General features: G+C 47.3%; 4 protein-coding genes across 9 annotated transcripts; 2 read left to right on the top strand and 2 right to left on the bottom strand.

The window, feature by feature from the left end:
• The first annotated feature begins 138 nt into the window (after nucleotides 1-138).
• LOC112884983 (60S ribosomal protein L30-like) lies at nucleotides 139-2,412 on the top strand. The gene is made up of 5 exons (XM_025950645.1): nucleotides 139-279; nucleotides 382-487; nucleotides 1,776-1,877; nucleotides 1,995-2,063; nucleotides 2,152-2,412. The coding sequence occupies exons 1-5, from the start codon at nucleotides 259-261 to the stop codon at nucleotides 2,190-2,192; spliced, it is 339 nt and encodes a 112-aa protein (XP_025806430.1). The 5' UTR covers nucleotides 139-258; the 3' UTR covers nucleotides 2,193-2,412.
• A 1,230-nt stretch (nucleotides 2,413-3,642) lies between these two features.
• On the top strand, nucleotides 3,643-9,575 carry LOC112886041 (endoplasmic reticulum-Golgi intermediate compartment protein 3-like). The gene is made up of 13 exons (XM_025951793.1): nucleotides 3,643-4,054; nucleotides 5,260-5,333; nucleotides 5,475-5,558; nucleotides 5,649-5,729; nucleotides 6,451-6,531; nucleotides 6,667-6,759; nucleotides 7,151-7,327; nucleotides 7,409-7,476; nucleotides 7,607-7,658; nucleotides 7,769-7,822; nucleotides 7,905-7,994; nucleotides 8,582-8,648; nucleotides 9,055-9,575. The coding sequence occupies exons 1-13, from the start codon at nucleotides 3,913-3,915 to the stop codon at nucleotides 9,144-9,146; spliced, it is 1,155 nt and encodes a 384-aa protein (XP_025807578.1). The 5' UTR covers nucleotides 3,643-3,912; the 3' UTR covers nucleotides 9,147-9,575.
• A 2,022-nt stretch (nucleotides 9,576-11,597) lies between these two features.
• Nucleotides 11,598-13,581, bottom strand: LOC112887045 (F-box protein At4g18380-like). Its single transcript, XM_025953121.1, has 2 exons — nucleotides 13,179-13,581; nucleotides 11,598-13,021 (listed from the first exon to the last, which is right to left on the bottom strand). Exon 2 carries the CDS (start codon nucleotides 12,868-12,870, stop codon nucleotides 11,806-11,808), a length of 1,065 nt encoding a protein of 354 aa, XP_025808906.1. The 5' UTR covers nucleotides 12,871-13,021; nucleotides 13,179-13,581; the 3' UTR covers nucleotides 11,598-11,805.
• Nucleotides 13,582-16,512: 2,931 nt separating this feature from the next.
• On the bottom strand, nucleotides 16,513-23,369 carry LOC112886524. Of its 6 annotated transcripts, none has more exons than XR_003227395.1 (7): nucleotides 22,776-23,369; nucleotides 22,460-22,666; nucleotides 22,182-22,347; nucleotides 21,356-21,555; nucleotides 20,828-21,064; nucleotides 20,534-20,708; nucleotides 18,530-18,728 (listed from the first exon to the last, which is right to left on the bottom strand). XR_003227395.1 is itself a non-coding variant. In XM_025952446.1 (6 exons), exons 1-6 carry the CDS (start codon nucleotides 22,953-22,955, stop codon nucleotides 20,595-20,597), a joined length of 1,104 nt encoding a protein of 367 aa, XP_025808231.1. In that variant the 5' UTR covers nucleotides 22,956-23,368; the 3' UTR covers nucleotides 20,368-20,594. The 6 variants fall into 6 exon arrangements, 4 of the variants coding, with proteins under 4 accessions (XP_025808228.1, XP_025808229.1, XP_025808230.1 ...); XR_003227396.1 differs by having other exon boundaries at nucleotides 18,594-18,728; nucleotides 20,526-20,708; XM_025952446.1 differs by lacking the exon at nucleotides 18,530-18,728 and having other exon boundaries at nucleotides 20,368-20,708; nucleotides 22,776-23,368.
• Nucleotides 23,370-23,642: the final 273 nt, after the last annotated feature.

The raw sequence follows: 23,642 nt of genomic DNA, 5'->3' as shown, positions 1-23,642 counted from the left end.
AAGTTGGCAGGGATACGTCCCTGACAAAATGTTGGACGTATAGGCCCATCTAGAAATTTTGGGCTTGACGAAGCCCAGCAAGGTCCAACTCTATCTTGGGCCAGGGGCAACTCTGTAATTTCGTCCTACGGGGCCGCCCATTATATACTCCTCTGATGCTAAACCCTAACGAGTCGCCCATTCGCGCCGCCGCTGCAGCTCGCCGCCACCCTTCGCGCCGCCGTCCTTGCTCGTCGCCGCCCGCGGCCGGTCGATCCGATGGCTCCCACGAAGAAGTCGGTACGAACCCTAACCGATCTCTTCTGGTGCACTATTCCTCCCATTTTGAGGTCAGTTTTTCGCCCGTGTGATTGTTTTGCTGATGGTTTTCGATCTGTGCAGAAGAAGAGCACGGAGAGCATCAACAACAAGCTGCAGCTGGTGATGAAGAGCGGCAAGTACACGCTCGGGTACAAGACCGTCCTCAAGACGCTGCGCAACTCCAAGGGTATCGATCCCATTTCTTTTCTGAGCATAGCTCTCCATTTGTTCCATCGGAATGACACCGTAGTCTAGGCGGCGCTGTATGGATTTGTAGGCGTGTGAACATCTGGACCCTAGGAGTCTACCTGTTGAATTTCTAAGTTTAGTGTGTAATAGATTAGCTTATATTCGTGTGAAATTGTTTTGTGATGCGTTTAGCAATCTGTTAAGGTGATGGATGGTTTAGGATTGGCAGCTGCTGTTTACTTCCTACCAATATGTTACGGAATTTGTTTATGCTTTATTTTTTTATATATGTAGTAAAGAAATCTGCATGTCCTTCCTTTGGATTCGAGTTTAGTAGCGTTACAAGGTTTCGAGTCACATTGCCCGCTTGTTACATTCATTGTAGGTCATCAGGTTTTGTATTTTGAAGTTTAGAATGGGACTGAAGTTTGGCTCTTTGGCTTCCTTGTACCCGCCTTAGAGATGAATGCAGTACCCTAGAACAATGCCAGCCTTTTGATTAATAGTTCTCCTTTGTTTCTTCTTATCTGGAGAACATATCGGGGTTGAAATATTGTTTCTTGACTTATCGTTGGGGTTATTTTCTTATGTTAATTGGTTGTTTCAGTTTGAATATGTCTGAAAAGTGAGCTTTGATTGTTTTGGGATATAACCATGATTTATGTAGCAGGGTGTAACCATTGTGTACATGTAGTCTGTTTTGTTTGATAGCTTATAACTGGGACTGGAGTTTGACTCTTTGGCTTAACATTGCTGTGCCTTTGAGATGAATGCAGCGCCCTATAATGATTCCAGCCTCTTGATTTAGCTTCCTTGATTTCTTCTAAGTATGGAAGAAAATTGGAGCTTGGGATATTAGTTTACTTCATCCTTAGTGGTGTTTCCCCTATCTTAAATGGACTGTACTAAGTGGTTCTAGTATGTTTGAATGATGGGGTTAGCCTGGTATGCAAAATACAAATGTAATGTAGGGTTGGTCTTTTGAGGTGTCATGTTTTGAATGTAGTTTCTGTGTGACCTACTTCATCAGAGTTCATATTTTTAAAAAAACTCATTGTAATGAGATATTGTGGGTGAAGCTATTAGCTGAAAATGTGACACCTGAAATCCTTCTGATTTGCCTGCTTAAAAATTAGTCACTTCTTATCTTGTGCTATTGAGTCTCTCATGTAAGATTTTGCAAACAATATTGTTTTGACATCTAGGGTAATTTAAATTAGGTTCTAGTGTTGGTTTTCTATTTCATATGATTTTGAACTCTAACAGTCGAATTTGTCTTCGTTCAGGAAAGCTGATCATCCTTGCAAACAACTGCCCTCCACTTAGGAAGTCTGAGATTGAGTACTATGCCATGCTCGCCAAAGTTAGCGTGCATCATTTCCATGGAAGTAAGATCAAATACATTCTTCCTGAATAATTTTTGCAAGTTCTCTCTCCCCCCACTAGACTATTCGATGATGAATGGTATTTGTTTTTACACATGGTGTTATCCTTCTGTATTCCAGACAATGTTGATCTCGGCACTGCCTGCGGCAAGTACTACAGAGTGTGCTGCCTCAGTATCATTGACCCAGGTTTGTTTCCCTTGAATTGCCGCCTTGTTCAGGTGACTTAGGAGTGCCTAACTGTAATCGAACAATTGATAACTCTTTTGTGCTTCAGGTGACTCTGACATCATCAGCACCACCCCTGGCGCCCAGTGAGCGAAGAAGAGGAGCGAGCTTTGCCTATCCCTAGTTGAGATGAGATATAGGGCTCAGAACTTTGTTGCAAGGCCAATGGCCGTTTCTTGTTTGTCTTTAGTCTATGATGAGTTGATCTTGCATACAGATTATACCTTATATGGTTGTTATGTAAGGCATATCTATGGTTTTGTTTGATGAGATCGTCATGATTATTCCGTTGTCTCGTCGATGTGGGTCACCTCAGATCAGGTCAGTATGTGATGTGATGCCTTGCTGTGTAACGCTGGTTGGCTGTGGTTGCGTTGCCCAGTAAGCTTGGTATGATTCGTTGATCGCCTGGTTTGGTTTTGCATCTTCTGAAGGCGACGTGTCATTTGAAGTTATCTCCCCGCATCCTTTTCTTTTTTGCCAACATTGTTCCACCTGCCTTTCAAAGAAAAAACATTGTTCCACCTGCTGCCTCGTTGTCTCGCAACCATGTATCTGTCGCTACGACGTGTACGGTATGCTACCAGCATCTGGACAATGATGTCCTGTAAGCAAAGGCTTTCTCCTGACGCTGAACCTATCATCGGAATCGCTCGCTTTTGAAGCTGCACATGCCGGCGACGGGAGAACAGGTCAGAACTTAGAACCGTCGGGCGCGCAGATTAGATCAGCTTTCTAGGTTCTCTTTGCGTTGGAGAAAATTTTGTACGCTTTTGACGCGCTGTGGACTGCACCGGAAACGGGAGCTGACCTTTCCGAACCTTCTAGCAGCCCGGCACAGATCCACACCTGGCACGCCGGGTACCACAAACTTTCACAGGAGCCTGGTTAGCTCACCAACCAAAATCTGCGTCTCAGATCTATTATGTACCTAAATTTTTTATCTTTTTTGTTACTGATAGGTGGATCTTAATTCATCCTATATACGAGTCCGATACTCGTACCAACTTTATCTGTAGTAATGATTGCCTAATAATCAAACATACAACCATATAATTCTTATTCAAGTAAAAAATAGTATGAAATTTAAATTTCTTCGACACCAAATTTAGGTATAATTGGAGAAGCTAAAGTTGAGTATTAAGTTTTAACGCATACTAGTATTCATGCACGTACTAAAATTTTTAAATCTTAACTAAAGTTTAGTCCACCGCATTAACACTCCTGTTTGAATGAGCTAGCTAAAAATTTAGCACTTTCACCTATAATCGAGATCTTATTAGGCAGCTTAAATTCTTCGCACGAGCGAAGATAAAAACTTCCCGACAAACAAAGCCACCACCCGTTAACCCCGTGCGCCAGCAGGAATTCCCGGTTTCCTCCGAAATCTTCCCCCACCAGCCTCCCAACCGAACCGAGCCTGCCACGTCGGCGGAGACCAGCGCATTCCCGCTGCCGCCAGCCAATCGCCTCCCGCCGCGTGGCGCGCGTGCGTGGAAATTGTCCTAAATCCCCACCATTACCGCGCCCCACGCGGATACCACCTCGTCCCCGTAATCAATCTATTGACCGCCCGGACCCGAGCCCGACCCCGGCGGCACCGAGCGGAATCGCGGCGGTCAAAGCCCCCCGCGTCGCCGCGGTTTCCACGGGCCGGGCTGCCTGCTGCTCTCGGGAGCTCGGATCAGGGGCGCGGGGGCGAGCTAGGGTTCCACTGTTCCAGAGCGAGAGCTAGCGGGAGCTAGCGGGAGCGGGAGCGCGCTGCCGTCCTGCGCCGGCGGCCGCGGGGGAGTTGGAGAGATTGGGAGAGATGGACGCGTTCCTGCAGAAGCTCAAGCGGCTGGACGCGTACCCCAAGGTGAATGAGGACTTCTACAAGCGTACGCTTTCCGGCGGCGTCGTCACGCTCGTCGCCGCCGTCGTCATGCTGCTGCTCTTCATCTCCGAGACCAGTAAGTGTCCCTTCCGCGGCCGGCGCTGCTCCGATTTGCCTTCTTTTTTTATTAATTGGTTTCGTGGTTTCATGGCCCGGCATGCCGGTTGTGGAATTGGGGTTGCAAGTATTTTTTTCTTAAAAAAATTGAATTCTGAGGCGTGTTTTGTTTGAGCGGATTGTCTTTCTGCTAATTTTGGGTAAGATTCAGTTTCAATGACGCTCGTGATGATTGTGTTGGGAGAAAATAGGTTTGATTTTGAGAAGCTTCTGAGCGTCCGCATGCTACTTCTAGATGAAGGCGGTCTTTTGGGCTTAGCTCTACTGCTTTTGGTTTGGTGGGTGAGATCCGAGTTTTAGTAGACAAAAATTACTTTTGGGCATTGCCACAGATCCTAATGTGTAATTGGAATAATTCTTCTCTCTAGTTTGGGCGTGATACATTGAGGTGCTAAAGATTGGATTTTCAGTTGCTTTCGGTTTAGTTCCTGCGGTTGTGCCAGTTTGGTGGGGGGCAATACTCTAAATTTCCGGTTGATACCTGGGTTTATGTGCTGACGTATGAGCTTTGGGTTTATATTTCTTTTCGTGTTCAAAATCACGCCTACAAACAATTAGGTTCTGAGGGTTAGCTCTACTTTGCAGTTACTATTTGTGTCTCGGTAAACTCTAGTAGAGAGAAAGGTTCTATTTTTAGTCTGCATGTTTGGACTGTCACGGACTCGCAACACCTCTTTGTGAACCTGAGGCAGTAGTACCTGTTTCATGTTTTGCCTTTTGTGGGTATCAACAAGGGTCAGTGTTGTGATGGCATCTATCTGTATGTGATATTTTACCCAAAACAATTTTTTTTTGGCTAGTGTTTCCCTCAAAGGTCTAGCTAATTTATCACTATTTCCCTCAAAGGTCTAGCTAATTTATCACTATGTCTTGTGGCATAATATTTGTTCTGGCAAAGCTGCAAATTTTAGGCCAAAATGACAATAAAAGTGAGGAATGCGCCCATCATCCTAAAATAAGGACATGTTACCTTACTTGGTGTTTGTCCAAACCAAAATGGCCCAAGTAAGGTTTATGCCTAGCACTAGCACTGATGCAATTTGGCTATTACGCCTTGTAGTTTTTTTTTTGTCTTTGGAAATGTTGTTATGTTACATCTTTTGCTTAAATAAGCAGAGTGAAGCAGCTACTAATGACTTTTCTGTGTGCATCATATTATCTCAGGGTCATATTTTTATTCAGCAACAGAGACTAAGTTAGTGGTTGACACATCAAGAGGAGAAAGGCTACGAGTAAATGTTAGTAGTTTTGTGCCAATTTGATGTACAGGTTATCAGTTGTTTCTATTTTAAATAGACATACACATACATTGTAGTGTAGTGCGTGCCTGGCGATTGTTAGTTATTACTATCTTTTGTACTGATAGCTCTGTTTTGCAGTTTGATATTACTTTTCCAAGCATTCCTTGCACTCTCCTCAGCGTTGATACGACGGATATTAGTGGAGAGCAGCATCATGATATTGTACGTTCTGAAGTCATCTTACTATGTGATAATCTTTTAATTTATTTGTTGATATTCCATATAATGGTTCCATTATTCTTTTCCCTGCAGAGGCATGACATTGAGAAAAGAAGATTAGATTCACACGGTAATGTTATTGAATCAAGAAAAGAAGGCATTGGTGGAACAAAGGTTAGTGATGTCTATTGCAGACTTGCAAAAACATAGGACTTGAGTGCCCTGGTCAGGCAATGAATACTGTATGTGCATGTTTCTGTGACTATTGTAGCAATTATGGTTGATGAAGTATGAGTACAATTTCTACCCTTTCTTTCAAAAGTTGAGCCAACCAACTGATACACCTGTCGCATTTGTAGGCCTATAGTGCATTGTACTTAATATTTTACAAACAGAAGGTTGAAATTTTGAGAGCCATCTGTGGGTTTATTAAGAAAATAGAAGACTCGTCAGGAAAAGCTGATAACAACCTCAACCACATTGCTTCATCATCTTCTGCAAAGTGATCGGTCTTTATAAAGACTCATGATCATATCAGTAAATTGCTTAAGCCTTCCTTGCCTAGACCATGTGTGCTTTCATCGAATGTTGCTCCTCAAAGAGCTAGAATTCATGGAGAAAACTGCCATATGTGGTATGTCATCAACAAGTTGGAAGTTTAAAGTTTTCATTCGCACATGTTCCCATTACTGATACATTTGAGTCTAGCATAGAAGCATTTTTCAACCATATTATCGTGAAGTTATTATAGTAATATCAGATCATATGTTTCATATCTCTGATATGTAACACAACCATAATGAAACCTGGCCAACTGAAGATACAAGACCAACATCATGTGGCTTCATTGTGCGTTTAGCTATTTCATGCATACCCTTGATTAAATCTTGTATAGATCGAGAGACCATTGCAAAAACATGGAGGAAGGCTTGACAAAGGTGAACAATATTGTGGCACATGTTATGGTGCTGAGGAGGTATGCGCAGATTTTTGTAAATTTTGTTTCTTTGCGCCATTTTCTTTTATTGTAACTTCTATTTCAGCCTTCCTTATCCATCTTTTGCTTTATTACCTTTTAACATTGTGTTGCTTGCACCTATTTGGAGTTCAGTCAGATGAGCAATGCTGTAATTCTTGCGAAGAAGTCAGGGAGGCATATAAGAAGAAAGGATGGGCCCTTACAAATCCTGACCTAATTGACCAGGTATACCAGCTATATTACCAGGATTTATTCATCTGTAGTTTTACATATGATATAGCTTTTCTTTGGGAGAATACTTTATCAACTTTACAGTGCTCAATTAATGCACTGCTTAGGAAATCACCATCTCCACGATGTCCCTTGCCTGTATTTTGTTCCTTGATCCATCACCTGCCTTGAATAACAGAAATTGGTGCCTACAATGACATTTTGCATACCTGAACTAATTGTTTGATGTCATTTGCCTGATACTAGCTCTAGTTCAGAATGAGCCTTAGAATTGTATACTTCATGTGTTGGTTTCTAATTAGCAAGCAACTACCTTTTGTGCTTTTAAGCTTTCCTGCACACTTTCTTTATTCCTGAGATTCAATGGTGTTTGTGATTGTTATAGTGCACAAGAGAGGATTTTGTTGAAAGAGTTAAAACTCAGCAAGGTGAAGGCTGCAATGTCCGCGGCTTTTTAGATGTCAGTAAGGTTGCTGGAAATTTCCACTTTGCCCCAGGAAAAGGATTTTATGAATCAAACATAGATGTGCCGGAGCTATCGTTACTTGAAGGTGGTTTCAATGTAAGTTGATCACGTGAATGTTTTACCCCATTATTTTTTGGTGTTTCCATTCAGTGTTTCTAATATCTACAACTTTACCAGATCACTCACAGAATAAACAAACTGTCCTTTGGGACAGAATTCCCTGGTGTTGTTAATCCACTTGATGGGTAAGTATTTACATTTAGCTCTTTCAGCACAAAATGGTGTTATTTTTTTCCAAGAATTCCTGTTATCCTAAATATGTTTTTTTCCTTGGAAATTTCGTTTTCTTATCCACTGCACGATTCATGAACACAGTGCTCAATGGACACAGCCAGCATCAGATGGGACATACCAGTATTTCATAAAAGTGAGTCTTTCTTCATCCTTGTTTGTTCCAGTTCAGCGACTAAATGCTGCTCTTGGTCAAAGCATTTACTGGCCATCATTGCATAAAAAACTTATGAGTTTCGTACCCAGGTTGTCCCTACAATATACACTGATATAAGAGGGCACAAGATTCATTCAAACCAGGTTTGTGGAATTAATTGAATGATTATATAGTTCTTTTTATCCCCTCAAACAATAAATATCTTGCTGTTACTTTCATTCCCAGTTCTCGGTGACGGAGCACTTCAGAGATGGAAATATTCGTCCAAAACCCCAACCTGGTGTATTTTGCTTCTATGATTTCTCACCCATAAAGGTAACAATGGAGAGGATAAAGATGCATATACGGTTTTCTGTATAGCATAAGCATTTTTATACTTGCATCATTCTTCCTTGGCTTTGTCTTTTTTTCATGCTTTTAGCCTGTTAGTTCCAATTTTTTGCCTATGTGCAGCTGTGTATAATAACTTCACATTCATGTACAATTTGCGCTTTCTGTTATTATCCAATTACACCTGGGACGATGCTAAAGGCAATAGCTTTCTTTACCCTCTTTTCTATTCTATAGTTGCATGCATGTGAAGTTGCAGGCAATACTTGGAAAGGTCAACATAGTATTACTGGTCTGTGCACGAAAAAAATGTAGAGCAGCAGGACACGGTCCTAAGAACCCTTTTTGCTAATAAATTTCCAAACATACTTGTGCATGACCATCAGGAATCCTAATACGCTATGAGATAATCACATGGGCAATGTACAAGCAAACCTATGATTGTAATAATTGATTCTGAAATGTTTTAATTAGTCTGGTTAGTATCTTTGTAGTCTTCTCAGATTGAAAGATACTCATTTCAGTTCTTCAGGTCAGTCACCCTGTAAAACTGAACTGCCTGTTGTTTGTAGGTGATATTCACAGAAGAAAATAGATCCCTACTCCACTACCTGACGAACCTCTGTGCAATTGTGGGAGGTATGAGCATCAACTCTAGTTTATGCACGAACTAGTTAATTCTGTTTTGTTTTATTATGAACTCTAGTATCAATTGTCCAAAGATTGCTACCTTTTCAGTCTTCACTCCAACATAAATGAAGCTTTACAGTAATTTCTTAGTACTTTTGGCAAACATTTTGTGGAATTAACTGCCCACAGTTATCATCTGTAGCGGTTCTGCATAAATCCCTGATAAAATAGTTTAGGCTGAGCTTTTGACTGTAGTACACACTAAAGCTGAGATTTTTTGGAACCAGATTTTCACATTCGTAGTCAATTGCAGTTCTGTATATAAGTTCTTGATAAAATAGCTTTAACTAAGATTTTTGGTGTGTTACACATTATATGAATGCAGCTAACTAATTTTGGTCTGCATGATCCTCAGGCGTGTTCACTGTCTCTGGCATCATCGATTCATTCATATACCATGGACAGAAGGCACTCAAGAAGAAAATGGAGCTAGGCAAGTACAGATGATCGACATCGCCCTTATGCCGGCCCTCATCTTTTCCAAGTTCTGTGGCATGTAAGGAGGGAATGACGAGAAGCCACTTACGTTGCTGAGGTTGCAAGCCCAACAAACTGATCTTATTGCACGTTTGCTGATCAGATGTTACCTGTAAAAATACAAGGAATAGCCTGATCTTGGAGAAGTGCATTGATGTCTATCATCGTTGACTGTCCTTGAATGGCCTGAACTGGGAGGTGGGGTAATTTGGAGGTGGATAGATCATAGATCGCACAGAATGTTTCTCGTGAAAGTCTGTTGAAGGAAACAACTTCACTCATGGTGTCGCGCATCTAACTTTGTTCGCTGGTTGCTGCTGCTATTCAGGACGAACTAGAACGATTCCATTTGATTATATTGCTTTCCCTTAGTGGCCTTACACGATTACCCTTTTTTCATTTTGTTTTCCATATGAGCTCTCCAATAACCATATATGATATATTCCGGTTAGTGATTATCAGATAGTTTCAATTAATTGAATAGTGCGGTCATTCTATTGTTAGCACGGCATTGATGGTATTTTCCAACTTGTGATCTTCGCAATTAACTGAACAGTTGTTGCCTGCAAAAACTCAGCATAGATGAGGGATTGCTTCTCAAGTCAACAAGGGGTTGACTTACGATCTTGATATAGCACATTCTCCATTGTCTTTTTTTTTTGTGCGTGAGAAGCATTCTCCATCCTTTTCAAGACTTCACCTCTGGATAAGATGAATAAAAAACTGATGCTAATCCGATTTGATTTGCACAGTTGCACTTTGATCCGATCATATTTCGATCTGAAGCGCTGAATGGATAAGAACAAATAAAAGCAGCTTCAGAGATGGATGGTGTTGATTACTTGTCAGACTTATTTTCTCATTGACTGATCTGCACATGCAGCTTCATTACGCGGGTCAGCCGATATCATTCAGTATAGAGTTCACTGCAAGTGGAGATTTTTTAGCATCAATACTCAAATCTAGAGAAGGTTCCTCTGGAGAGTAAAACCAACTTAATCTGCCAAAAATTGTGCCTGTTAAATTCATCGCTGCCTTACCAAGTGACATCTCAGATTCATGTAGGATAGCATGGCAATAGGATAGAAACAAATAAGCAATTAAGGGTGTGTCTTTTAGGTTAGTGCTTCTTGAAGTCACCACTGCAGTCTGAGAAGAGAAACCTTTGGAAGCCCTTTCTCCAGGTGGGTTACCCTACAAAATGAAATATGCAAGGTGATGCAATCAGGCTAACAAAACCACTCCCAGCTGGTGGGCAGTTTTTCTGGAAGCTCACAGATTTGCAGGAAGAACATTCTAAAGAAGAGACAAGATGGTAGATCGGTTAGAAACACACCTCTTTTTATGCCAAAGGTAACTTCATCATTGAAACTATAGAAACTAAGCGGCAATTTAACCATAATATCATGCGCTAGTTGTTCATTTTATATTAAAAATATGATATCTCAATCCATACATGTCAACCAGTATTAGCGAGAGAATATTCCCATCAAGCAAAATATCCACAACTTGATACGAAGTTAACGCGTGAATGTACGATCCATTTTGTTTTCAAGTAATACAAACTTCAAACTTAGGCACTATCCAAATATTTTCCAAACTCTTCAATAATTATAGCTTGAAAAAAGTACTCATGTCAGCTAAATACAAAGGTCCAAATACTAATACTAGTAGTGCAGAGGGATTTCTTTTGGGGGCAAGCTTATGTGTCATCCTTTCAAAGATCTAAAAGAAGTGTTATCTCATAAGAATGGATATGAGAAGTGGACACCATCCAAAGAAACTCCATTAATAAATAACCAATGTGCCTTAATGATCTAGATCATGATCCAAATCACATGGGAATATTATTAACAAGCTGTTTTTTTTTTGTTATGAAGTCTTTAACTTCATTGAAATTGAGGATAGAGATCATTGACCAATGATAACTAATTTGGAATTGCAGGTTCTTTTGCCAAGCAGTGGGATAGACAAGATAACCCATAAGTGAGGTCAACTTCAGGAAAGCATCTCACAACTGTAACCTGCAATGACTATGCATTAAAAACATTCGAAGAAGCGTGAGAATCTGAACCGAGCGGAAGTTGTCCTCCTGCATGAATCGGTCAGCATCAGATCAGTCCTTTTCATTTCACAGTCCCAAAATGAATGTCATGTACCTGCAGGCATAATCTGGCTCTCCCTTTTTTCAAGGCTACTTTCAACTTCCACCTGACCAACAAAAACTGGAAGAGCAACAAAATGTACAGAACCAATTTATACATGCAGTTGTACACATGGCAGATGTAATAACTTATGTGCAATGGGACATCTAAATATCTCAACTCTTGTACTAAGACAAGAAGAGAAACACAAGGCTATTTCACTGGAAAGAGTTGACAGAAGTATACATTACAGTATCACACATGGCACCAGGATGCAGAATGGTGAGCAAACGAGAGATGCACTAACTTCATGTGATTTTCATATAACCAAATGTCACCACTGTACAAAGAGCTAAAACAGCAGATAAGCACCATCTAGAGATCTAGAGATGGTGCCATCTTGGATATTACACAGATGGAAAGGTCAACTAAAGGTGCCATGCCTAGCACCACCAAGCCAGATACCCCCAGAAAACTGGGGATACCTAGAAGCCATTCATCTCCAGAAGGTAAGTTCGTCTCTTCATCAGCGCCTTCACAGCAACCTTGAATGGCCCATCGAATGCTCCAGAGATGAAAGCATCAGTTTCCTTACGGCTGGTATGGCCTCCATTGCTTCCCTCTGTTGATGGCTTGATAGCCACCAACGTAGCACCTTGCAACGCTATACCACCAGGCAGCTCGAGATATGGGGCGTACTTGAGCTTCATGTTGCAGGCTGGGACCTGAGTCCTGTTGGAGCATGCTGAGGCTGATAACTGGTTCTCCCTGAACTCCTTCAGCTGTTCCGCCCCCATGCACAATGTGCCTTGGCCATCGGCGTCTGTTAGTACCAGGCTTGTAAGTGTGGGATGGTCCTTGATAATTGATCGGAGAAGATAGTGCCTCGTTGATGCTGCAATCAGAGAGCTGATTGTCCAGACGACACGGAGTTTCAGCCCACCATTGGTATAGAAAGACTCTGGCATGCTTCCATTATCCTCCAAAGATGGTTCATGCTCTCCACCAACAGGCCTGCGATCAACCCTTGTACCGCCCAGAATCACACAACTCTGAAGTGTACTCCCATACTCTGCCCGCCATTTCAGGAGCACTCCCTCCTCAGTACCCACATCCCCAGAGGGGAGCTCAACCCGAAGATTCCGGATGTGCGTGAAGTTCCGGAGCACCTGGGCTGGCGAGTGCTGTGAGAGCTGCGCGAACAGTGGCCTCCCATTACCATTCGGATTGCGCATGTTGTGGAACGGCTTGATGATTGTGAAGAGCATCAGCTTCAGGAAGTGCGAGAAGATGTTCCGAGGCTTCGGCGAGGACAGGTTGAGCGTGTCCTCGGCGTCGCCGTCGACCGCCACGACGCGGTCAATCTTGACATACACATCGTGGACGAGGGAGACAAGCCCGCAGAACCGCTTCGAGACGGCGGAACACCGGCCCAGCGACCGCACGTCCTCCACCTTGTTCAGGATGAGCAAGACGAGCGAATCCGGCAGGCAGTCGAACTGGTCGACCTCGAGCACCGGGTCCGCGTGGATTCGAGCCTTGGGGTGCATCGCACGGCACAAAGGTCACGCCTTTCAGCCACGCAGAAAGACCAAATGGCCCAGGATTACCAAGAAACGCTGCTGCCCCGCAGCGAAACCTTCGCGCCCCAAAATGGCTCACCAAAATGGCAAGAACCACCCGTCAAATCGACGCGACTACCTGAACAGAACGAGAACATCGGCGGTAAGAACAGGGGCGAGCGAGCAAACAAAAATGGCAAGTGGTTAATCAAACCCACATGCATCACAAGTACCATAAGAAATCAACAAGGGCCTCAAATCAAGAATCGCAGCATGCGAATCCGGGAATGGTATACCTCAATCACCGCCACGGCAGCCTCGACCCAACTCGAGCGGGCAAATCGAGCTCGAAGCTGAACTGACCCCACGCGAAACCCGACCTCCCGCCGGAACACGTCCGGATCCGGCGCCGGAGAACCCGAGCCGGGAAACCGCTGCCCTCCGAGGAGCAGCCCAGAGAAATGGCGGCTCCGAGCGCAGAAATCCTGGAATTTTTCACCAAACCGAGCACGGCTCAGCTCCTGCGGGCAGCTGGAACACCGGATGGCTCCGATTTGGGAGGCTTCTGGTGCGAATCCAGCGAGATTAGGGTTTATGGGGCGAGGAGTTGGGGATTTTCCCCTTCTCTATTCAATTTTTTTTAGAGAGAGAGAGAGTGTGTTGCGATGCGAGGCGAATGCTTTCCCTTCTCTCTCTTTCACCGTCCGACGCGGCTTTAATATTGGGCTCGGAGGTGGTGGCGCCGTTAAGTAACGGCTCCGTGCCGTCCACCCACGTCAGCGGCGGAACCGTGATGGGGTTAAACTCTGCAGTACAGTGTCCTTTTCCCCTAATTCACTAGTATAGTGCGTTTATTAAATCCTAAGAATTTCGTATTCTAGAGCAGGAGGACAACAGTCCAGCTTAAAGAAGCACGTTCTCTGAACTATCTCCCTGTCACAAATTATCAGTCATTTTAACTTTTCGATATTCATAGACTTTGCTATACACCTAAATATAATACGTTGATGCATAGCAAAAACTGTAAATTTAGAAAAGTTAAAATAATTTGGAATAGATGGAATACTTAAGACTGTGATGTGCGCTAATCTAATTGCTCCCTCGAGTTGTCCAAGCAACATGCCTAACCTCAATTTAGAACGCTAAACTCAGAGACAATTCCATCAGAGAAACAAAACGTGAATCGGATGGTAATTCCATCCCCATCTCCAACGGCTGACGCCGCAAGAAACTTTTCACGAGCGCTAAAATCCCAACCGTCGTCCTCAACACCGAGCAAGCATCACGACCAGTCAAAAGAGAAAAAGGACAAGGAGACGCGAGAGGGCACGAGACGAAACCCGGGAGCATATTGGCATGTTCAGACCGCCCGCCGTGGTGCGGTGGCCGACGTCGCGAGGCAGGCCGACATGGATGTGGCTCCTCCGCGCCAACCGGCGGCGCACGGCACGGCGCAAGCGGCCAGCGCGTCGACGCCCGCCACGGCGGTCGCTTTCGGCCGGCGATTCGCGGCTTGTGCGCTAGCTCGCGTGGCGGTACGAGCAAAATCCACGGGGAGGGCCCACATGGGGGCCTCCCAAAAGATCTAGCAGTAGAACCGGTGATTAGCGGGTGGGATCAGGCTAAGCATGGTGCCATGGTGGCGTCGTCGTCTTCCTTCGATCCGTTTGATTACCTGCGTTAGAAATAAAGACCGACCGCTCGCTTTGTTGATGGAGTTGATGGAGGGCGTCGCCAGACATGCTGGCTGTCCGTCACTGGGCTAATAAAAACGGCACCGCAACTGCTGTCGCATGGAATCCACCGATCGAGCAGCCGGTTCCGAAAAGAAAAACAAAAATCTGAAGCACTGTGCCACGATCCTCCTAGTTCCTGCTTCCTCTAGAAAAAGTAGCAACGCGACGCGACGCAAGCTGGTTCAAGCTGCGAATTTCCTCGGCAAGCTTGCAGTTGCAGCCGGCGGGCCCGGCCGGATCCGCCGAGAAGCGCCCGGCCGGTGAAAGCTGGCTGACCGTTTCTGCCGCCGCCGGGCACCGCGCGCTATCCGGCGGCGGTCGGCACCGGATCTACCGATCGGTCGATTGGTCGAAGCTGCCAAACTTTTGGAAAATCTCGTATCGTGGGGCTCGCGGTGCCGGCACCGCTCGCGTCAGCATCTGTTCACTTTTCCCGGGACTTTTTTTTCTTTGCTGGCGACTGTGATGAGGTCAGGTCAGGTCAGGTCAGGTCGGTCAGCCGGTGATCCGGGACGGGTGAGGCCTGCAGGTGGGGCCGTGCGGCGGCAGGTGGTGAAGGTTGCCGCCTACTGCTGCATTCATGCCGGGGTTGGTGCCCTTGTCTGCCCAAAATGAGATGGGTTCGGATGCAATTTTAAATTTTTACTGCAAAAGTTGTGACAGCACCGCAGCAGGGGCACTGCTCCGCGCTCGGGCCTGCAGTAGTGTGCAGGCAGAGGTAGAGTGCTGGCAGAGGGGTCTGCAGGGCGGCAGGATCTGCTGTTGGGGCCGTGGGTCCCGGAGCTGGAGATATTTGCTGAAACTGCCCATGACATCCCGGCCCCACGTCCTTGGTCTGGCGGCAGGGTAGGGGAAGTGGGAAACCTAACCTGTGCGGCTGTGCCTTTGCCCTTGGATTCTTTGATTTCTTTCAGGTCACTGAATGGATTAGAGGACACTACGAGTACGAGTATCCAGCCGAAGCTTAATCCCATTCGCCAGCGTGCCGGCAACAGGATTCACATGAGCACGTACCCGATCAAAAGCTAAACACACCTCACGCGCTGCTGCTGCTGCTGCTTTTGTGCCGCCGAAAGACGCCAGCGCCGCTGCCCAAACTCTGCCGCGGCATCCCACGTTCGTTCTGGGCTTGGGAGCAAACCAAACCGGCAGCAGCGGTGGCTTGGCTTCGCTTAAGATTCGGATTCCATGGCGCGCCTCGGCGTTAAAGAGTGTGCCCCGCGAATCGTGCACAGGGGTTTGACGGGTGACTCCATGTGTCGTCTACTCGCCTCTGTCTCGTGTCTTCAGCCTGATGATGATTGGGGACTCGACTCACGGGCTGATCCAGCAGCCCTGCAGCGGTAACTCGAGATTCTTTTTACCGGAAGGAAGGGATCATGTGCTAGTCGTGCAATCTTTATCTTTTTGTTTAAAAAAAAGAAGAAAGTTGATAGAGAACTCGACTCTAATACTATTTTGATGACAACAATCTCGCAGCTGACGCCATCCTCCTATCTCTGAAGCCGTGATCATCCAATCAGTCCGTCGCTACTACTAGAAGCCTGGGACCAATGATCAGAACCCAAATGTTTCTTTGGGACTTCGTGACACGGGTGACATGAGTCTCGTGCACTGCGACAAAAACGCCACAGGCGCGGGCGCCCGGCGGCGGAAGCTATCAAACTTATCCCAAAAGAAAGTTCAGAGCAATCTGATCGTGAAACGGGGCCAGCCATCGGTCAATCAGGCATGAATCTCGCCGGACCTGCACGCACGCAACCTGTGTAAGCACGGATCCGCCCATGGTTCGGTCGTTCTTCGTTGGCAACACGCTATGCTTCCAATCATGCATGGGAAAGGAATCCTCACACAAGACAAAAGTTTCAGTAAACTGTAAGGGACACTCCGTAGCTGCAGAGCTGAAACTGGTCACTGGAAAACTGCCGGCAGTGCAGGCCCAGGTAATTCAGAACTGAAAAGTGAAAAGGAAAGTACAAGTAAACACAATCAAGTAGTACTGGGTGCAAGTATGCAGCACTCTAGCACCTCATCTTTACACGCTATTACACACAAGAGGGTGTGTTCTCAACTGTGCAAATGTACAGGAAGAATGCAAACCCTGTCAGACGAGCGAAGACACGCACGAAATAAGTATGCGTCGTGAGCAAGGGCTACAGCAAAGCTCCTCCGCTCCTCAGTCACACTATGGTTCTGTTCCAGTGTAACGTTCTCCAAGACTCCCAGTGCCTCGTATCCATTCAGCAGATGACAGCGTTCACAGTTTCGTTGTCCACAAAGCTGATCCCATCCAAGCACTCGTTTCCAGCATGCACAAGATCGCTATCCTGGCCTGGCAGGCTAGGAGATTCGCGCACGCCGCGGATGTAGTTCCTTATGAGGTCGTTGTGCTCCGGATCGCCGATCGAAGAGACCGTGTCGCATTCGGAGACGACGCTCAATCTCGACACGCTCCTGTCACTGAACTGCCTCTGGAAAGTGCTTGCGCCTGCTTCCTCAGAGTTGAACTCCTCCAGACCAAAACATGGCTTGAATCTGGAGCCATGTCTCAAAGGCGGTCTGGCACAGTTGAAGCTTTCGTGCCTTGTGAAGAGGGCGTCTTGATGCGAAACCGCCATGGATTCCTGGGGTTCCAGATTGTGACGTGCAGGGACACCAGTTTCAATTGATTGTTCAGTAAGGAAATCGAAGGGGCTCTTTTGTGGATGCAGAATAGGAGGAGCCGATCCAGGGATTTCCGCATCATCAGAAAATGGGTTCATCTGTCGTTCTGAAATTGAAATAGGCTGAAGTTGTGGACGGAAACGCGAAAAATCATTTCCGGTAACATCCATGCTGTCAAGATCAAATGTTATGCTTTTCCTTGATTTTCTCCTCACCATCATACTTTCCAACCTACGGAAGCGCTCCTTCTCGGAGTACCCAAGATCCATGACATTCTTCTCGTCGTCAGCTGTCCACAGAAGTGCAGACTCAAGTCGAGCATCCTTCTCTTCACCATCATCTTTGGCCTTGTTATTGTCAGTCACATCATTGCTATCACTTTCAACTTGAGAATCATGAGGGGTGACGATGGAATGATTATCCGACTCATCGTTAGTGATGCGATGAGAATGAGAGCAATCAGCACCCAAAAGAGGTTCGGTCTCATCGAGCACGGCACCAATGTCGATCATAGAAACACCAGGAGAGTGCCTCTCAGCATTATCAGGGTCAAAACCTGATGAACTATCATGGCTGCCAACTCCCGTGAGTGGTGAGCATAGAGAATGATCTAATTGATTGTCCGCAACAGAATTAATAGCCTCTATCTTTATATCAGCAAGCTTCTTCCTCCGACGCACAGAAAAAGCACGACTCCATCTGCATTTACCTGTTGCTCCATCAACAGTCTTGTGTTCTGAAACATCGACCACCTCACCACTTTGTGAATCTGTACATACTCTCCCTTCATAATTTGGACTTGCCACCATTTCAGCATCTTCCCTAACATTCTCAATTGAAGAATATACACCTAAGGTCGCTTCTTTCCCATCAACTCTACTCCGCTGTACATCCTCGAACAAGTTGGCATACTCATTGCCCTTATCCTTGCTCAAACATGCATCTTTGGACTCTTTGTCTGCATAAGTGAGAACTTTCACGGGTCTACCACCTGCAGCTTCAACTCTCTCATCTCGTTGATCATGTCCCTTCAGAAGAGGAACATTTTCATCCAGATCAATACACTTGTTACCGTCTCTTCTGCCAACACTTGCCTCCCTGATTATGTCCTCCTTCACTGCAGGCACTGAAAATCTTTGGTCTGCTTTAATATTTACATCTTCACGGATCTCCGGAAGATGTGCACCCCCATAGTTTAGCAGTACACCAAGGAGAAGGGCCGTGCATATAATGACAGGAGAATTGGAGAGAAGGAAAGCGAAGAAACCCGGTGAGTACTTGTACAGCAGGTAGGGCAGTAGCAATAGACTGAACAGAGCCCAATTTTCAGAGGCGCATCTCCAGGTCGTTCTGACAGCACACCTTAGAGTTTTCTTGATACTGCACAGAGCATCCTGCTTAGCCTCGACGCCCATGGCCTGCCCTCTCCCGGATGTCCACACAAATCTAGCAGAAGAAACACACAAGCAACATTAGCTCCGTGAATTCGATAGGCTAACCCACAAAAGAAGTGAACAATAACCAGTCTGTAGCTTCCTTGATGCCCAGATCACAGCAGGCCAGGATAGACCAAGGCATGTTCAGGCAATCAGGCAGAGCATAATAAACTAACAATAAATGCCAAAGTACAACCAAGAATACAACCCACATGAGACATGACCCCTCTTGCAATCTTTGATGATTTATGGGTGCATCTTGTGTGCTCAGCAACAAATGCAACCCCCACAGTTATAATAAATCAACGAAAGACATCAGTCCGGCAGCATCGTAATCCGCTGCCTCGTTTGTTTTTAAAAACAATGACATCCTTTCAAAAAAAAAACAATGGCATCGCCTACATGCTGCAGATGCTGTGCGATAGCATACAGATCGTACCTTTAGGCAGCCGGCGATCGGATCCACGCTCGGGATCTGAGAAGCCGAAGCGTGCAGCGCCCCCCGCGGAACGCAGTAAGGGGAGGCGTCACCGGCGGGCAGCGGCGGAAACCAGAGGCAGGCCCGGAAGAAGGCGGTAAATAACACCAAGGGATCGCCTCGCCCTGTCGAATCGCCGTCGGCGGTGCCAGCCAGGGGCAGCCACCGCAGCAGGAGGGGGAAGGCTTAGGGCGCCGCGCACCGCTGGTGCGCGCCTCCAGTGCGGCGGGGCGGCAATGGCGGTGGCGGGGCGGGTGGTCGAGGTGAAAGGAACTAAAAGAAGGCAACAGCAAGGCAGGAACACGGCGTGGGAAGGCAACCAGACAGACCGGCTCGAGATGGAGTGAGCGGGCGCACCGCACCCCCGGCAAGGCGGATGGCATTGGCAGACTGGCAGCAGCAGCCGGCCCCGCGCGCCAGCGGAGCGCCCCCCACCCCACCCCACCCCCCGGGGGGGTGGCGGTGGCACGTGCGTCCACGGGAGGGGAGGGGTGGGTGGGGTATTTTCCCGCGTCTGGTCTGGTTCTGGTCTCGGAGGGAAGCGTGTGGCGGTGGGTGGGTGGTGGACTGGTGGCCATGCTGGGGTTGGAGGATCCGCCGACCTGCACCTGATCATCTGATCTGATGTGCCGCTGCTTCGTTGCGGCTTTTTCGTCAGGGATTCAGGTCAGGATGGATGGGATGCGGCTCCTGGTCCTGGACGGTGCCAAAAAGCCTCGTTCCGGGGGGCTCTCCTCTTTCGCCACCGGGCAGGCTCACCGACCAGGCGTGTGGCGCCGGTGATGGCCACAGCTCAGATCAGGTGCTGGTGCGCCGGCTTTAGGAAGGCACATGCACATCAAAAAGACCCCGGCTTTCTCGACCGAGCGAACCATAAAAAAGACATGTTGCCGTGCTGCCTCTTCGGCACAGCGCCGGATTTTTCTTTTGGACACGCAGCGCCAGATTGGTGGCGTGCTTCCGGCTCAAGAATGCCAGGTTGGAAAGCCATGGCACTCGGGAGGATTTCAGGATATTATTGGTCGTCCTGTGATGAGAACCGTGCTGAAATTGAAACCAGGAGGTGGCGTGTCGGTCAGACAATGTGACCCCAACAGCAATTCATGATGATGCTTGCACAAAATGTCTAGTTTGCCTGGGATGACTCGTAGAGAAACTTGAATCGCACATGTAGCGGCCGAGGCGCATGTAACGCCACACGTCATGTAATACCATTTCATTTCATCTAGGAGGGCCTAATATGCCTATTTTTTTCCTGCGCATACAAAAACCTGGCGCAGCGAAACAGGGCAAAAATCACACCAAAGAATCGACAGAGAAAAAACACACCTACTTACATCTGTATGGCACCTCTCTGCAGCATAATCACTCCAAAACCACGTGGATCGAATCCATCCATCATCTGTACACATACTCATCGGACAGTACGATCCTGAGAAGCTCTCGCAGGTTACCAAATACGTGCCTCCCAGAGCTCTCTGCTCCAATGTAGTTCAGAAGCTGCTCCGTGTCCTAACCATCCGCGTGCAGATGAACATAGAAGTCTCAGTTTACAGGTGAAAACTAGATCAAACAAGCATTGCAGCAGGAAAACGGCAGCTACAATACAATATTCAGAGGGAAGTACAAACCTTGTGCAACAAATAAATGGCATAGGAGGCCCTAGTGGAGTCGTCTTCTTGGCATTCCAGGAAAAGGGGGTATTCTGTTAGTTCAGACATGGTGTTGTGCGTGCTTGCGTGTTCTGCTGAAGCAGTGCATGCTGTTTCAGCTGAAGGCAAGCGATCACTCACATAAGATCGGGATCCTCCAAAGCGTAAAGGATACCGGAGGGGAACATCGAGATAGGAGGCAATGAGCAAGACTGCCTACAACAAATAAAAAGAGAGAAGCAACTTCTGATGGCATCAGGTACCAAATCAGAGTATATGCAGGTAGATTTTTTGAAATTTGTGACAAAACTGAAAAGTTGAAAGGACCATAGTGCCTTGTATCATTCCAAACTAATATATGAAAACTCAAATATTCTTGAACTGATCTTTTCTACAATTAGTATGCTGTGGTGCAATTTTTTTTGGGGTTATTTTCTCCCTTGTGCGGGACAACAATCCCAGCTGGGTTGGGATACTTAGTAAAAAATAGCTAATACACAGACTTACATGTGCTGCATACCCCAGAACACTTGCAGACCTCTGAAGCTCCTTGTCACTGTAATTCTTTTGCTTTCTTTTAGGCTTCATAATTTGCCAGCCAAAAAATGTCAAACCACGCACTTGTGGAGATTTAATGATGCTGGGTACACGAGTTCCATATGCTCCTGAAAGTGCTCTATTTTCCTCTGAAAGTGCTCCACGCTCCCCTGAAAGTGTTCTGTCATCTCATCATAAATGGTTTCAAAAGGTGATTCTGGAATGTTTGTTTCTTCAATTTCGTTGTAGGAAAAAGGTCAAAAACACATAATGCAGATGTTTACCAATCATCCTTAAACAGTAATATCCTAAGCAAGCTGTATCAGAACTGAGATGGAAACTTCAATGAATATGGATTCTTTTTAAGAAGCCCCCGGTCCCTGGAGCACAGAGAGCAATGTCTCCAACTAGACTAGCATATCGAACATTGAACTGGAGTGCCACCGAAGGCATGGATACCAAAATTTGGTCAGGGCGGAAAAATAATCATAGAGATGAGGTAATTTCAGCATCAGGTCATGGACTAAAATCTAAATGTAAACAATGCATTTCCATCATAACACCAACAGCATATAAGTCAACACTAGCTTACAAGGAAAGTATCTTGCTAACTTCATAGAGCTAACAGATGGGGACTACTGAACAAACCAGGGAAATTCATTCTTTTTTAAAACGTTTTTTCTTAAACAAACAGCAAATTCATTCTCACTATCCTCTGTTGGGACACATGAAGTATGTCATAAGAATGTATTTTTCCTAACATATCAAGAGAGGCATATGAGTAATGGATTCTCACCATTAGTATCGGCACCAGGGTTTTGTGCATGTTGTGGCAGATCATGGAAGACCCTGACAGGGTACAAGGCAGCAACCTGGCCAACCATGCACTGCTGCCTCGTCCTAAGCAGCCTCTGCAGATCCTCAAGCCTCGCCTTGTCCCCAGATAACGCCTCCTTCGCTTCCTGCAATCAGCGCGGGATGATTCCCTTACACAAGTGCAGACAATCCAAGCCAGAATCCAAACTAGCTGCACTTCGCATTGACGCAATTCCACAGACGGAACGCTTCAAGTACCTGCACTCGCTGGTGCGCGGCGGTGAGGGCCCTGGACAGCGGCAGCACCCGCTCGACCTGCTCCTGCAGCCGCTCCTTCCCCTGCTCGACGGCGTCGGCCGCCCGACTCCTGCCGACGACGGCCTCCTCCGCGCGCGCGCGCTGGAGGTCCAGCCTCCGCCTCAGCTCGCCCAGCGCCTCCGCCTGCCGCAGCGCCTCCCTCCTCACCTGCACACCACATCGAAAATAATTTTCTAAAAAAAATTCAAACCACGCGGTGCCAGAAGGGGGCCGATTGGGGTCGGGCCATTCGCGGGCGTGGCGGGCACGGACCCACCTCGAGCGCGGCCTCGATGCGGCGGGCCAGGGCCGCCCGCTCCTCGGCCGCGGCCGCGAGCGCCGCGGCCCGGCCCCGCAGCTCCCGCCCCGCCACAACCGCCTCCGCCGCCGCCGCCGCCACCCTGGCGCCCCGACCGGGCGCGGACGGAGCGGCCCCCACCCGGACCGCCGGACTCATCGCGGCTGTACGGCCGCGGCGGACGATGACGGAGAACCCGCTGCGGCGGCGGCGGCCATGGCGCGCTCCCGGCGAGGGAGGCGTCGAGACCGAGGCTCGCTCAACTCCTGAGCCCTCCCCCCAAAAGGCGGTACAAACGGGTCGGAAAAGCGAAAAGCAACGGAGGTTGGAGGAGGGGGGAATCGAATCCGCGGTGTCGTCACGCTGCGTTGCGGGGGGGACGCAAGACAAGCTAGCGGTTGGATGTGAACGCGCGACGCCGATGCGTTGCCGGCTTGGTTTGAGATCGAGAGTTTGTCTCGGCGACGCAACGCGACGCGGGGAGACGGGACGGCGCGGACGACCCAGGCCGACGCGGGACCAGGGAGAGTTGCTGCGGGTCTCGCCGCTACGGCGCGCCAGCCACGTCCGGGGTGCTCCTGTTGCCGTCGGAAATCAGAGTGCGTCCTCCTGGCTCCCGCCCCGTGGTCGGTCGAGGACGATGCGCCTCGTCATCGACCATGATGACAATGATGTTTGATGCCAGAGCGCACGCCAGGTGATGCGAGATGGACAGGGCGTCGGCATGCGCTGCCGCGCGCCCGCGACGACGCCGACGGCGGCGCCGCTGGAGATGCTGCGAGGATGCGGATTCCTTCTCGTACATTCGGCTCGGCACGGCCCATCGCTTCCAGCCTCCACCTGTAG

This window comes from Panicum hallii, chromosome 3 (assembly GCF_002211085.1).
Source record: "Panicum hallii strain FIL2 chromosome 3, PHallii_v3.1, whole genome shotgun sequence".
NCBI lineage: Eukaryota > Viridiplantae > Streptophyta > Magnoliopsida > Poales > Poaceae > Panicum > Panicum hallii.
This window is presented reverse-complemented; position numbering and strand designations above follow the sequence as displayed.